We start from the raw sequence: 17,110 nt of genomic DNA on the forward strand, positions 1-17,110 counted from the left end.
ACGGTCTAGCTATCATGGATGAAATTTCATGCCCATGTACCCTGTTTTAATTTGAAAATCAATGAAGTTACACAAATCTGACCAAGTGTTTCATGATCATTCGATATTATTTAAAAAAAAACCAGTTACCATTTGCAATGATCGCAAATAACACCACGGTGATGTTATTGCAGGACGATAATGTTCGAACAAAATGACCAAAAAATTCACTCACGATAGCCGTTAAAGATCAATTCATTGATATAATCGCAATTGACTTACCTTTGAAACAACACGAAGCACAATTCCTTGTGATACTCCAATCAGAGCACCAATGACTCGTCTTATTATTCTTCATGGCGCCACGTTCGAACTTCGATAAGTTTGATGACAGACTGACAAGGTTTCACTGGTGCGTAAGCGGTCGAATAACAACAGTAGAGATTCTCCACATAATTGCTGCACATCGGTCGAAAAGTACAATGTACGCAGGTACAACTTTCCTCATAATATTTTAGATGTGTCAGATAACACGGCATAACGTGGAAAATCCTGTGAAAGCGTTGTCCAGGATCATAAATCAGAAGTTCGGCGAGTTGTTGTACATTTTGCAGATTGCGAATTTACGCGTTTCATCGTGAATTCAGAGTCGTTTCCATTCGCTGGCCGGGATTAAAGGCGCTCGTCAAAACCAGTTTTACGAGTACACACGGTATGTTCTCGTATTCCATGAACGTCAAAAATATGCGGCGCTCATCGATCGGCGTAATTAACTGCACGGCGAGCAAGTTAACTTAAACAAGGAACGAGAGTCGGGGTTCGATTTTATTAATCGAGCCGCGTGGTCGAACGAAATCGGCACGGCGTGATTAATTAATCTGCCAGTGGCCGTTAAAGGAACGAAGAGAAAAATGACTTTCCGCTTGGCTTTCTAACGTACGTCGATCGTCGAAAACCAGCTCCGTTAATTTTTCACGCGACCAGCATAATTCGTTGTGACAATCTCGCCCGGGGATCCGACGAATTTTCAAATAGTATCCACGAGCCGATGCAAACAGTTGGTCTCGCGAATCTATCGCCACTTGTCCGGTTTGTTCTATCGAAGATGGGGTTATTTGAATCATCCGAGCTTCCGCATGTTCAAATTTATACTTCAATTTCGCATAGAATACTCAAGTTTGTTGCATATTATTATATCTTGGATAAAGACTATTAGTCGTTAATATAATAACGAAAGAATGAGAAAATATCGTGCACCTTAAGATCAGCCAGAAAAGATATCAAAAAACGAGAGGATGAGTTGAATAATTCCATGATAAGGCTATTGTTTCAACGTATAACAGAAGAGATATAGCGAAATGATACTACACGAACAGCTACACTTTCGAGAATCAATTAACTCGTTGCATTGTTTAGCTTCGTCGAAATATCCTACAGATTTGAATGACACCATTGCACCGTGTCGAAGAAGTTGAAACACGCGAGTGGAATTATCGTCGTCCGAAGTTCCATCGATACAACCACAGGACGCAAGAAACGTCATTTGGCTGATTCGTCGAATGCGGCGCGAGATTTAACGACTTTTCCGAAAGCGAACGAGCAAAAACCGGTGGACTACAGTGCCAGTCCGCGGCGCAAAGTTGGCTTTTTGCTAGAGAAAGACTGGCTTACTGTCTGGGCTAATTCTTATGCGATCGTAAATAACCTGGCGCATATATCAAAACTTACAGCGACTACCCATCCCAAGTAGCTCGCAATCGTCGCCACCGCTTCTGCATCTTGCAACAATCCTGTCTTATCCCTTTCTTCTCCCTTTCTTCTCCCTGTTCTTCCACGTTCTCTGCACGTTCGTCAATCTTGCATCCCGCTCTTCCTATCGTTTTCTCTATCCTCGTTCCTTGCAGTCGTCTTCATCTGTTCCTGGTTTCATCCCGAGTCGGAGCCAAGCCACATTCTCTTCCGTTCGGTGACAGAAGCTGCCAGAAGCACTTCCAACGGCCAGATTAAAGATACAATCCCGCGATTCTATTAATTAAGAAAGTTAATTACGGCGGAATTCAATTTTCCTAATTGCACATCACCATGAGTCCTCTCACTCTGCCACTCGTCTCGAGACCCTATCCTCGATATCTTCATACCGTCTCGCTCCGAAGGGCACTCTAACCGTTTCAACCTAAAGTTTTCACCGTCTTTCCACTTTCAGTTCTGCTCAGTTTCTTCCCCTGTCCCCCTTCCTTTCGTTATCTTCCAATTCGACGACTTATTCCACCTTTTCAGTACCTTTCACTCGAACTATCTCGCTTCTATCCTTGTTTTGCAGCGGATTTTCGATGTCTAGGAGCCACCGAATTTCCGCGTTTCTTCCCGGCTAATCTTCTGGAATCTTCGTTCTGAACCGCTCCGCCGCGTCTTTGAAGTTTTGCCTTCCGCGAGAAGAGATTTTAATATTTGGCTCGTATTCAGAGCGCACTATTAAGGACGACGATGAGCTTTTAGCACTGTTGTGTTCGGATTACGAGTTGAATAGTTTGCCCAGGAAAAATTTGGCTAACGACTAGCCGGCGCTAATAACACGGAAACTGTAGTTAAAAGCTACGCCCACGCTTTAACGACGTGTCGTCTAAGAATTCTCTTTCTTGCTGCCGTAATGGCAAATGGGAAACTTCTTTCGTCTTAGATTAGTATTTAAAGCGACCAAAGTGCATATGAAAGAGACGCATAGAACGAGTCTCGAATGTTTAAGAATACAATAGCGCAATAGCGCACAATCATAATTACTAATACTATGCTAATACTATCGAGTTAACCGGTACAATTTCTGAATACAATTATCCAATTCTATTCTTGAGTTTAATTTGCACGGAGTTAAGTGCTTTCCTTGCTTCAAGCGGTCTGAAGTGAAGAAAGTTACAAAATACAATAGAACGTTTGTTAAAATATGTGGATGATGCGTATCTATAGTCGTTGAGTTATGTTCTTCAGTTCGTCTTCGAGTCGAGTGGCCTTCTTTCTGCACTTCATATTTCAAAATCATTCATACTATACTCAGTCACATTTTTATCTGCCACTGAAACTGTCTCGTAGTAAGCAAACCTCTTCGTCTTATCCGGAGATGGAACAATAAAACTACCCACATTATTAAACGCAATCAAAATATTCATAGACAATCATATTCGTATTCAATAGCAGGGACAATAACACTGCAGTAGTTCGCTATTAATCTCCAAGTCACCAAGTACAAGAGTATCATCATTGACCTTAATAAGATTCACAGTCGAGGACGGTTTAAGGCTAACGGTGGGCCTTGTGAATCAACCTTTAAGAGCGCCACTGATCTGGTTCACCGAGGTTGGCGGATAACCTTATTGGGTCACTGCTAGTGGTAATGGTTCGTATAAATCAGCCATAAGTGCTCCGCTAAGCTAGCCTACTGAGCTTACCAAAGAACTGTAGATCACCGGGACGTATCTATCAGACGCTACGAATTAAATATAGAATGCAGTGATTAAAGAAAATTATTAAGGCCAGCTGGGGCAATTTGTGGTGTTCGAACGATCCCCAGAGAGAGGAAAGCTTTATCGTTGCGAATTATCGTGCAACCATTACGCCGTTAATTGGTCCGCGATTTTACTCATTGTTTTGCCGGATGTACACCAAGCTAAACCGTGTCGTTTCATCGTTTCGTTATCGACGTGTATCAACGATATTAATTACCATTCTTTTTCAAACGATAATAACACTGGATGCAACAATCGTCGGTAATATTCTTTTTCCTGACGAAATCGAAACTTTTTTCTCTCAATCATCACGGTTTGCCGGTGTTGCATGTCTGAGTGGCTCTAAGAGCCGATTGTAGCTTCAACTTTTACTCGACGAAATCGATTCGTTAATGTGAAAGTCTATCTGTTGTCATGGAGATAGAAAAGGAGAGAGAGAAAAAGAGAAGTTGGCGTTACGACTACCATGGAATGATCTATAAGCACGAAAAGTTACAAAAGTGCCTCTCCAACTGGCATAGCTTTCCTGAAGGAACTCTTGAAAATTGTCCTGTATCCTACGCGTTTCAAAAGTCGATCCTTCTTCGAGTGCTACTCGTCGTACTTTGGAAATGTTTCGGCAGTCATTAAACCGATCGATATTCGAACATTCACGTACATCTTCATGATGGTATGTATGAGCGAAAAAGTATACAGAAACCAGCTGTGGTTGTAACCTAACATTTTCTCGCCACGTATCGTTCGAAAAGCGCTTGCTTCGCTTGACTGTATCGTTTTTAATCGCGAATGGAATTACAAAAGAATAGTATTTCATTATGGCAGTCATGAAAAAATCTCGAGCACGTTAATTGTCGCGTTCAGATATTTCGTCCAATTCGGTGAATTAAATTCGTTTCGTTGGTTCGCGGTAATTTCGACATTTCCAACATATAAAAACGTTGATAGACCGAATAAAATCTTCCAGCCAAATCGAAAATTTGAAATGATTTTGCAGCCGCCCTTCGTGCAGTCAACCATGTTGTACGCTCTTTTTCAATAACACAAGGACAAGAATGGATTCTCTTGCTTCAATTCCCCCAGAAAATTTAATAATATCGCAGGAAGACGAGCTTGGGACCGAGTGAGGGACGACGAGAAAAAGAAAAGGCAAGGGATGAAATTTGGAGCCGTATAAACGGTAGCTCAGGGAGTCGTTAGGTATTAAACTTCCTACTAACTTTAGCGCCATGTTGCCTATGTGCACCAGGTACATACATATATATATGTATATATATAGATATATCTATATATTTAAAAATCTCGAAAGCGCTCGTGAATTTTCGGCTAGAGACGACATATTGGTGCACCGGGATCTCTACGGGCAGAGAATAATGTTAGAACTTATTATAGGTGTGACTTTGTGTCTTACTTCATAAGTCACTCGCAATTTTGACCATATTGCTTTTACTATCAGAAGAGGACTCGTAGCCTCAAATGAAATACATAGTAGATGATGAAGATATTTGAATACTTACGTTATGTCTATCGTATGTATATGATACATATTGAAATTTCATTAGCATTGTAATGCGACTCCCCTATCATGATTATACCATAGAATATTAAGATAAGTAAATTAAGATGATAAACTACTCGACTATTATGGAAAAGCTTGAAACAAATCCAAAAATGTACACAGGATATTTAAAGCAAATGTATCTTGCACAGACGTCATAAAAGTATTATAAATAAGCAATTAAATACTGAATTATGTTAAATAATCAAGTACTTAAACGTATCATCCATTGTATTAATACTTCTAAATATTCAATGGGTATATGCTTCTAATAAATGTTCTGTGACTTCTACATTCATCTTCAGCTTGCAAATTTTTCCAACTGAATCACGACAGTCGTGTCTCATTACACTGCCAATGAAATTTCAGAATGCTTCATATAATGCACATGATATACATATAAAGGTATTCGATCATAAGTGCTCCATTTTCACAGTTTATGTTTCTTTCAACGTGTTTGATACAAATGTTCTTATTCGTTCAACAACAGATTATCCAAGAGATTGATTGTAATATTCGAACAGTATTTTGAAATTTGAACAAAACATAAACCCACTGCCACGAATTTCAACGGCGAATATTCGAAGCCCTGTCAGACCAGAGATCATCGATTAATGCCAAGCAACCGAAAATCCATCGATAGCCTGCCACTCTAATTAAACGCTTAATTGGCCGTGCCCTATTCGGGTAGCCAATTAACTATCCTTGATACCCATCCTCGACAAAGGACGAGAACGGATCGTCCGCTGATGTCCGGAATCCGTCGTGATCTTCTGGCCACGAAGCGCCGAGTAGAGCAGACTACTCGAATGCCGAGGAAATTGTGTAAACCGCAGGCTGTAGGCTGTAGTACGCCGGACGTTCCATCGACCGTGAACCAAATCGCGTTGACAAAGATTTATATCTTCCCTCTTTATCTCTGAACCGTCTCTTATTTGCATTGATCAAGGAATTTCAATTACTACTATTGTCTAAGATTTACTGACCCTGGGTCATCGTAATTTCCAACAGCTCGTGTATCGTAGTCGATTGAAAAGCCTTCTGGAAAAAGGGGTCGTCGAATAAAATGGTGAATTAAGTAAATTGCGTTAGAAATTTTCTATTATTAGCTTAATTTTTTTTAATATCAGCTGTCTTCAGATTGGTAAGCTTATAATGTCTTATACGTACTTACGAAATAAACAGGAATTTTATAATAATTCAATATACTAGATACCTATACAGGATGTACAATAATAATTTATGACTATAAAATTATTTGTAAATAACCCGATATATGTGCAAATGTTCAGAGGAGAATTGAATGGCTTACACTTAATTATTATTTAATTATTTATGCAATTATTTGGCAGAAATCCAATGAGGGTTAAAAACGCTTTTTCAAATGCAATATATTAACATAATTTAATGAGCAACCCGTTATTTCCTATAAAAGATTATGCAGTTATTTAATCGATTGTTTTCTTATGCCGTGTTTTCATACAGTTAGTAAATTAGAAATTAGATGCATATTTATGATAAATGTCATATTATAAAAGAAGAATGAAAATTAATAGAGAAATTAGCATGGAATCATAGAATATAAATTCCATTGTGAAACAATATCTGAAGAACTGCATATTTTGATAGGACTGTCAAATATTTTAAAATCATGTTATTCGGTATCAGAAGCGCTCGTCTGTAGACAGAATCAACCATCCCATCAGTGATATGAATTTCATGCGGTTATCTAATAGTAAATGGCCTCATGTTGTATATACAGGCATGTTATGCGACTTTAGGAATTAATACCGATAGTATGCGATCAATCGCGATCGATCTTGGCGAAGGAATTGCTGTCTCTCCAATAATCTAACAATTACAGTACTGAAAATCACCTGACAGATTGATCGAGACATTCCTTCGATAACGTTCCGTTTGAATAACTCTAAAAGCTAATAATTAACTTCAAAATTCCAAAAATAACATTCTGGAAAAATAGAAGTTTCTACAAGTATTTAATCGCCAGAAAATATGAGAGCAATCGCCACAGAAACCGATGAATTTTCGCCACGAACGAATCAGTGGTAGGAAGCCAAAAAACCAATTTCGGAAAAGGAAAAGTGGAAGGAAAATTTATTAGTTTCGAATGTACACGGTCGAATGTAAGCTCATAAAGTGCTTCTATCTATTTTTGCCACTGGAGCATCAGACTTGTGCAATTGTAGAAAGAAACATTAAACAGAGTACCTGTTGGCGATTCCTCAAAAAAAAAAGAAATAAAAAAGATCAAGATCATGATCTTGGTCGATATTGGTAGTCGCAAAGAACCATCAAGTCGAAAGCGCGCCAACAATGCAAGTCTCAAGAAGCCAACAGCCATAATCGAAACCTTTACGTCGTACAAACGGCTCTAACTTCCTTAGCGAACTCTAGTAGCTCGACTAAATTCCATCATGAAATTTTCAACAATTTAAAAAATTCCCAATTTCGAACATCTTTCATACTCGTTCAACTACAGCCTTTGACCGAAAATGTTAGCGTTGTGCTTCGCTTCACTCGAAGCGTATAAATCAAATTTCCATCTTTCAGAGAAAATAAATTTTCGAATTTTATTAGCCGGTCAATCAATTAAATAATTATCTCTATTTAATTTTGGGATCAAGTATATGTTTCTTATCCGTGAGAGCTTCGTTTGATAAACGTTCTACTTCATTTATTAATTTTTCAGCTTGACAGTTTCTTCTTCGATTTTCTGGTTAAATCTTACGTCGGGGGATGAGGTTTGAAGGGTCGGTTATCCTTTCACGACAATTTAATATTAGGGCATTAAACCACGAGAATCTTGCACGCACGTGGAGCTCGACGCCTTATGTAATAGATTTTGGCAACGTCAAGCGATGTTCTTGTAAGCACAGCTGAGTACGCGTACACGTGCCCGACGCCATCTGCTCGTGGCATGTTCTTTGCATTCACGTATGGGACGTGTAATATCTTTATTACGTATTACAGCTCCTGGAACCCCTACTGCTTCTCAAAATTCAACCTCATCCTGGCAAACGTGTTCAGTCCTCCTGTTGACGCGTTAAGAATAATTGATGTTAGAATTTATCATCTTTCAAGATATCGCTGTTACTTTATATTATAAATTAAGATTCCCATCGTTCATTTAGCCATCTATTTTCTGCTTATAATTCTCAAGAGCCAAAATTCATATAGTTCACTCAAATAATATTTCAATACACTACAAATATTTCGCATAGGATTAATGAATATATGAAAATCGCGAACGAGAGTAATCGTGATAAAAGCTCGCAATGTAACCATCTAATCGGACGTTGGATGCACACAATTGCTTGAGAAAATCACGATTACGTTCGAATAATTATATGTTATGATCCTACTTAAGAGTAAAAAGTGTCCGATTGGTGGCTAAAGAGCGTGGTAATTAATAAAGACGTTAGCTCACTAGTGCAGCCCGGTGACGTAGAAAAAACCAATAATCCGATAGTCTACGCGAGACATTGATTTACGAGTGGCCAGTTTCATTACTCTTTCGTTCTGGCTAACGCTATCGATACCTTTCTCCCTTCGTATCCCCGCCCTGTCTATCACGAAAAGTCGCATCTCCGAATTATAATCATAAATCTATGATTGTGCGTCACCTTAGGAATCCACGGCAAAACCGGATTTAAACTGAGAAATAGTGTTTTATTTCTGTTTCAGGAGAACGTACGGAAGCCATGCAACGTGACGCCGGATACGTCTCTGGCGGATGTGACGTCAGGCACTGGGCCGGGCTTCTACTTCCGTTCTCGTGGTTTCTAATACTCGCACGAAACAGCCAAACTTTCCTGCAATAGCGCACACTACGACAGTATTTCACGCGCGTTTCTCTCGTCCTGTCCCTATTCTCTCGTTCTTCCCGTCGACGGGAGAGAAAGTACCTAGAAATTCGACCAAACAGCGAATAGATCGTAAGTTAGATACGTAGGAATTATTGATAAGAGGGTAACGAGGAGCCATTACACGTAACAGAAACACCGCCATAGTGTTGCCATTTGAATTTCACAGCCAACTCGATTTACAGAGATTATTCGCAGCTTACACGGCGAGCTTGATGAAATAATTCTGAAATTCATTTCGAGATTGATTTGATTGAAAAGAGAATTGATTCCGGTTTGAAGAGCACAGGTGGAAAACATGATAAGTAGATTGTGTATATTTATGCAAATTTGTATTTTTATGAATACGATTAAAAAGATGGAAGCTAGCGAGAAATTTGTTTTTCCTGCTATATGTTATAATTGGTACTATATTTTGGATATTTTATACGCTTTTGCGCAGTACGCGTATTCTGTGCAAAGTCTATTCTAATCACGAGTCTTTATAAAGGAATGACGATTATTGTCATAGTTTTAACGTGTGTTCTTCGTCCTTTTCGGCTATGGAGTTACTTCTATCGTATTGCGTGTCTGGCAATAACTAACAAAACGATGCATAGAATACGTAGCGGTGGTGGTGGATAGTTGAGTGGAATCGATTAGGATAGTTTAACAGCAATCGACAATTATCGAAACACTAGAGAACATCCGCGCTTCGCGAACCACTCTGTATCTCCGAGATTACTTTAAAAACCGACGCATCGCGATCGCTTGTTTTTTAATCGGAAGCAAATTTCAAATATTTGAAATTATAAAACGACGGTGTGGAAATAACGAGTCGTTTAGTCGGTTCACAGTACTTCCACGTTACTCTTCCTTCTTCAATGTTGAATATCCGCACGACGTGGATATTCTCTTTAAGAATTATTAAGAAGATCGAGCAATCCGGGGCAATTCGTCGGAAAAAGTGGTAGAAACGAGAGTCGTTGAAGGAACCTTTGGTAAATTTATTTTTTACGTAAATAATTCAGTAAGTGAGCCGCAGCGGCGATCTGAGAACGGTGTCGGAACGTCTTTTTCACTACGCCCTTGCAATTCACGACGCTTCTTTGAGCGTCCCTCTTCAAGTCAATGGGATTAAAGTGGCCGAGTAACGTCAAAGGATGTGCAAGTAATTTGATATCCTGTATCTTAACTCCGCCGATGCCTCTTTGCAACCAGGGAACAGCATTAATGAAATTTTTTTCTTCGTTCGTAATTCGATTCGTGGAACATGAGAAAAATAACAGCCGTTTGCGATAATTTTACACATGAACGTCGCGTGGCTTTCAATTATTTTGCCACTCAGATGTGGCAAACAAACCAATTTTCTTTTATTTCTCTTTCCGACGTTTCTCTGTTTTATTGTTACAGAAGTGGATAAAAGAATGTTTAAAATTGAAAGTATGAATTAGTAACTTTTATGCTAGACGTCCTTTATCGTATTAATAATAATCGTCTATTTTTATTTTAAGAAATGGGATCTTCCCAAATTTCGAAGGGAATTTGAATTTCATTACAAATTCAAGTCTACACTGAAAGCAATTAGAAGATCGATGAACAACACAAACATAATTCAATTCGTAGAATTATGATGTGCTTTCTTTCTTACTGTGTATCTTACAAATTTTCTTTATCACGTTATATACATAATATGATTAATTTAATTCTCAGAAAACGATGGTTTCTCTTTAGAAAATTGGTCAATTTAGTCTCGATATGGCTTGTTAAACGTACAATTCGCAGTTATCCTCGCTAGTTTCAGGTTTATTTATGAGCGTACCTTAACGGTCTTAAATGGTCTTAAACACGCACAATTAACGCCACGATTAAGATAGTATTTATTATTACGATACCTTAAGTAGACCTTTGATCATTATTGAAACGAATTTGTCTGTATATTAGAAACAATAGGTTTATAACGGCACAAAGGTATTTAATCGTACCTCTAAAATATTTAAACACGCTTTGTACGATATTTCTAAAATAAAACCTCTCGAATCGCATACTGTATTTCATTACCTGTATCACTATACCGTATTTTATTTTAACATATACCAAACACAATCCTTGAACACATATAATATTTAAATATACTCTGTGCTATGTTCCCAAACTATAAAGTCCATTGCAAACCATATCGTCGTACTGTATTTCATTTTAATACTCAACATATCTCTAAACACGCGAATATATGTATTTATAAACGTGTCTTGCAAGATATTTCGAAACTAAAATTTCCGGAACGACATCACCATACTGTATTTTATTTTAATGTCTATTACCTGACGCATTCGTAAACACTTGAATATTTAAACACGCTGTGCGCGATGTTTCTAAGATAAAACCTTCCGAGCCATTTCACCATACTACGTTTCACTTTAACATGCTAAAACCTTTAACACCGGCTGATTGAGATGAATTTCAGAGGGAGGCAAGGAAAAGAGATAGAAGGGAACTTCGAAACGAAATTCAGGAAATCAGTAAGCCCGTGACCCAAGACGAAGGGAATGTCTCGAGGTTCAAATCTACGCCAATTCAAAGCTTGAAAAATCGTTTCACGGATCGCGGATTTTCCTCGTTCTCCAACACTTTGATGTGTTATGAATTACAAATAACCCGGGACGGGGGTTTCTGCGCGGTCGGATGCCAGGGTGACGAACAGATTAAATATTTGATCGTCCCGGTGAATTGCGTGTCGTGTTACGAGAACGTAACTTGGGGAAGGGAATGTGCTACACCCTCTGTTTTTTACCTCCGGTCAGACCCTCCGATACGCGCGGGTCAGACCCGTTACATAACTCTTGCCGGCCTGGTTTTACACTTCACCACGTCCTTTTTACACGGTCGACACCTCGCCAACTTAACAATATCCTGTAACGTTTCAACGCATTCTTCGACACGCTACTATACATCCGACTACTAATAAAACCGTGACGACATCCCTCGGTATTATAGATCGTCCGTGCCAGAAGCTAAACACTCGGAATAAATGACCTGAACAGAACGTAATAAGAGAATAATTGGTCGAATTAGTGTGCATAAGTGACACGTGATATCCTTCTTTAAAACGTTGCACTGAAATTTAGTAGGAAATTTATAATTGGCAAGAAAATGATGGATTCTGTGGATTAGAATTTTGAAAATTCTCTCGAAGAATTTATAATTTTGCATATAATTTACTGGAGATCTGTTAATTTCTGATAAAGAAGGAATTTATCAAGATACAAGTCTGATGATTAGATTAAAGGATTTACAGAAAGTAATATTGTAAGTTATACATATTACATTGATAGTAATTAAATTATAAATCATAATCATGTCGGTAGTTACTAAATTATGCGGTGAAACACGTCACATCGTGTAGTTTCTAAATTACCACGAAAATAAAAATACAGATCTTCATGGAATCCTAATTATGGGTTAATTTACGATTATTCTAACTACAATTTGAAAACACACACGCAGTCGTGTCTCGACAGCGAATAGAATATTTTTGACGAGAATTTTCCAAAATTTCTTGAACGCAGATCGTATCTTCAATCAACCACGCGAGGTAAGTTCATCTCAGTCTAGTCGTATGAAATGTAACAATAAAATCAGTCTGCTTGGGAAACGTTAGAGACTAAATTTGTTGAGGTCTGGCAAAAAGTTTGCTGGTCGTCTTGCACAGGCCAGTGACACCGAGGGAAGGGTGAAACGGTATTCGGCGAGTAAGGGGGTGGGACCGACTGGTTGGAGTTGAACCTGGATGACAAGGCTCTCAACCGGAAACAGTTACCACCGGCAACACCACCACCAGCATGGCAACTTCAACTACAGCCACTAACCGACCCTGTCCGAACTTGAAAAATAATTCAGCACGCAGTAATGTCCTGAATATAAAATTCCCGAGGAATCAGGCAATTTCGAGGCGGAAAGGGCGGATCGGGCTTCCGGTGAATTTTCATTTATAAATTCTGAGAACTTCGAGTCGGATCTCACATAAAATTGCTTGAGGCTTCGGAGCCACTGTTCGTGGATGGATGGAAAGCGGTTGAAGCTAGGTAGGTCTTCTAAATTAATCAGTGCGCCGAAGTGGAATTCTTTCGGATTTAACTTTCCAGGGAAGTTAAATAATGGCCGATAATAATCACTTAAGTCACGGTTCGATTTAACCCTCGTAGATCGAGTGGTGCGTTCAACTCTACCGTTCATCCATGTTCTGGTATAACGATATAAATGTCCAAATAAAATTCGTTGCACCATGATCTCATTCACGAAATATCCTGGTTTTTATTATTAGAAAAAACTTCGAGTTTTTTTGATCGGAAACTTTTTACCAAGGGTAGTATTTCTAGTAAATAAATCGGATTGTATTGGCGATACAGGCGAAATTTGTTTGTGAATTATCCACGAAATATAAAAAATATATTTCTCCAAGGGAAATTGATCTTACATCGAAAATATCGGATCAAACACAGAGAAACTTCGAGACGACAAATCGACAAATCGTGTCACTGAGTGTAACCACGGTGCGGATTGGAATTCGCGAACCTCAGGACCGTCGTTTAAAGTATCCCTTTAAAACGACACGTAGAATAAGGATAAAATAACGCTAAATTTACGACCGGCCGTGAATCAACATGCTTTATGATTGTTCGGGTTGCGGATGATAAAGGGCGAGAGAGCGAAGAAGTAGGTAGACCATAGAGGTCGAACGAAGAGCTCGCACAGTTCGAAAGGGTGGAGAGGGTAGCAGGGTGAAAATTGGAAAACTGCATTGTCCAGCCGCTCTGTTCCCGTGGGACACATTCGTTAGCAGCATCGTCCACCGGCAATAAATTTCGTGTATCTTCTACATTCCCGTCTTTCATCCTTGCTCAAATTAAAGATCAACTCGATTCAGCAAATGCAGCAATAATAACAACAACAACAGAGGCTTCTGTATATATGTGTGAAAAACGTATCGGTTGATTAACCAATCGGATAATAGGAAACACGGTAGTTGACGAAAGTATTTTATGAATATATTAGGTTATTATATAAAATAGTTTGAACATGGATTATATAATGAGACATTGCCATTGAGATTATATTGGTAAAAATCAGGAAAAAAATTGATAAAAAGAAAGTATAGTTCACAAAGATCACCAAAGTACTTGGACCGTCATACATTATGTTATTGTACTATTATAATGTATAATATTAATGTATTGTGATATTAATATGTAACATTACAAAATTACTATATTATTATTACTTTGTATAATTAGTTGTACTATTTGTTTACTATGTGTATGTTTACGATAAATGTCTTAGAAATTCTATATAATAATAGATTATAATAAAATTTCAAAATGTTTTGTAAAAATCACACAATATGTTCATACAAATTTTCTATAATAGGTGTTTGGATAGCATTATTGTTCTACTATGTGAAATTAAACGTAAATTAATGGAAATGATAGTAGAAAATGGTACGATTGTTATTCAATAGACACGGGAATTATGAGAAACCAATCACGCGTGTAATTAATTCCTTTCGCTGGAGCGAAAAATTGTTGCGTTTCAATCATGAAACGTTGCACGATCGGAGGAAATGACAATCAATTTTCAGTGTCATTTGCCTCGTTAACCAGCAAACGGGCGCGTAAGGATTGCATTTCCCATAAAAAATGTTTGTAATCTTGCTTTGTTGACGCGCGATTCAATTCCGCTGTAACGAATAAACAGCGGCAAACGAATGTTCCATTTCCATCGGGCGACTCTCGGCCGCGTTCACTCCAATTCGATACAGATCCGAGTGAATGGTTACGAAAAACTGGGCCGATTTAAAGCCACCATAGCATGGGTGCAGTCCCGAATTTCGTTAAGTGACGCGATTTCGCTAAAAATTCAATTTACCAAAGTAATCTACCGTGCTATGGATATCAATATTTCCATCAAAAATCGGCGGAAAAATGGTCTGTCTTGGAACAAGCATAAACCGAACAATTTGTCAGTTATTGCGTAAAAAGTTTTCAAAAATAAAAAAACATCTCGAATTTAAAATTGAGAATTTTCGATTCCGATTAAACATTTTCTTTCATAGAATAACGAGATTTAATGGTTTATAACGATCGATACATCGTTGAAGATTCCAGTGTTTTCCAGTCAGGGACGAAAAGGAAACGAGAATTACGTGACCAATAAAAGCTATACGCCATCTTGGGCCGTTAACCTGCGATTCAGTTTCACTGTAACGAATAGCCAGATCCGAAACGCTTGCACCTCTGCCACCCCTTATGTGTCTCCCGAATCGCACGCGAAAAGCCGGAATTGCTCTCGACTATCGAAAAACAATTAAACCCGTAAAATATCGGCAAACAGGACTCGATGGACGGCTGATATTTTATCAGTCGTAGCTTGCAGCCGTTTCTCTCAACTTTTCCCACCGGCTTATAGGAAATATCTAACGATTCATTTCACTGTCATATTCTATATCTTCAATTTTCTTTGACGAATAGAACATTGATCGGAAAAAGCAATACATCGAAATATTTCACATGTGACGCTATTTCGAAAACATTCATCGTCACCCGTTTGAATAGCAAGAAAACACGATTTTCATTAGATGGAATCAGTCGGTGATAGCCTATCGAACATTCGTACGCAATCAACAGAGATTATGTGACACGAAATTGATTCAACGACCATTTGAAAAATATCATTCGATCATGGAACTATTAAAAGATGAAGAGTCGCGTCCAATTTTTCGCAATACATTTCCCCTACCTTCGAAAAGTTTGCGAATATGTAAAATTAATCCTCTCGCGTTCGTATTCAACAATTCCCCTCGATTTTTCCCATTCTTCTTTTTCCTCTCTTGTATAGTATGTTTTGCTGTTTAGTTGGTGCGTGTACACGTTCAATTCTACCAATCGCTGAATGTCGAGTTTCACGCGTGGAAATCACCTCGTATGTAACTTTCACGCACACCAGGCCAATGGGAAACGAATATCGGAACAAGGCTTCGAGCCATCGCGAACACGATTGTTTTCAACTGCTATTGCGATTAACGATCCGAATATTTTCCAACGAATTTCAAACCAGTAAAGAAGTCAAGGGAAAATAGTAGAAAGAAAAATTGTAGAACGAAATACGGGAGATCAGATAACTCGAATGACCCTGTTTCACTATATTATGAATAACGGTACAATATCGATAAAATAAAGTTTAAATTGCTAAATATAGCATATGGCTACCGGTAACCTTTTACCATATTAGGAAGAATCGTTAATTCCGAAACTGTTCACTTTTGAAGCTTCTTTCGTCCGCTGCTGTACGAACCAATGCTTTTTACAGTCACTGTAGATTACTTGTAATTTTCTAATTTCGAATAAATCTTAATACGTTTAATCCGAATCACTGATAAATTCTTCCTTGGTAAAATTACAATTTCAAATGCTTGCATCTATAACAAGAGGAAGTAGAGTTCACAGAAACGTAACTGCAAGGGTAGAAAAAAATTCCTGTCGATGGAAAGGGCGAGAACATCAAGGGATATAAAAAGAGTAAAATGGAGAATGGTAAGTTTCGGTAAGGGGAACGAAACTCGGAATGGCACACGTTTCCACCATTTCATCCCTTCTTTTTCCCTTGGTCGATTCAGGGGTAGGTTCGACAGGATCGCGGCGAGTGATTGTATCGAGTCCTGGGCTACCTGAGACCTGTACGCCGTTATTCACGCGGCGAATAATGTCGAGAGACACTTCGGGACTCGGTCGATTGTTTTTCGGCGACGGGCGAAATTGATTACTCCGGTGTCTGGGGAAATATGACGTAATGGCGCTTTGTCGTAAGCGTATTATCCGGGTGTCCTCTTCTTTTCTGTAATTTTTTCTTTTTTTTCCCTGTCGTTCTTTCCACGAAACCAGGCAGGCTTGAGAGATTGAATCTGAAAATGTTCCGAGGAGAATTTGACATTTGCGAGATTAAGTGATACTTCTTGCGGTTGCGTTGCCGTTGACGATGATAAATCATCGGGATCGAATTTTCGAACGGTCGGTATCGTCGGAATTTTTAGGTTGAGTACCATCGATCACCTTTCTCTTTTTTTCACCCTGCTCTCTCTTTCTCTCTTTTTTTCTTCTATTCTTTTTTTCTGCTCTTTTTTAAATCGTCGATGCTGTTTGGTAACCGTTCGGCGTGCTACT

At 38.6% G+C, this 17,110-nt stretch overlaps 2 protein-coding genes across 7 annotated transcripts in view; one reads left to right on the plus strand and one right to left on the minus strand.

Moving 5' to 3' along the window:
• LOC100649111 overlaps positions 1–10,939 on the plus strand; it is a 108,860-nt gene extending 97,921 nt beyond the window's left edge. For both annotated transcript variants that reach the window (XM_048411461.1, XM_020866306.2), the window contains one exon: positions 8,737–10,939. In XM_048411461.1, coding sequence (XP_048267418.1) covers positions 8,737–8,873 — 137 coding nt within the window. In that variant the 3' untranslated portion in view covers positions 8,874–10,939. The remainder of the gene's footprint in view (positions 1–8,736) is intronic.
• Positions 1–17,110, minus strand: part of LOC100648766 (basement membrane-specific heparan sulfate proteoglycan core protein) — a 249,112-nt gene that overhangs the window by 53,880 nt on the left and 178,122 nt on the right. For 2 of the 5 annotated variants that reach the window (XR_007226183.1, XR_007226181.1), the window contains exon 10: positions 262–8,084. The exons of the other annotated variants lie outside the window; for them this stretch is intronic. The gene's annotated coding sequence lies outside the window, so the exon portion shown is untranslated. The remainder of the gene's footprint in view (positions 1–261; positions 8,085–17,110) is intronic. 5 annotated transcript variants of the gene reach the window in all.

The sequence above is a fragment of the Bombus terrestris genome, chromosome 13, assembly GCF_910591885.1.
Source record: "Bombus terrestris chromosome 13, iyBomTerr1.2, whole genome shotgun sequence".
NCBI classification, from domain to species: Eukaryota; Metazoa; Arthropoda; class Insecta; order Hymenoptera; family Apidae; genus Bombus; species Bombus terrestris.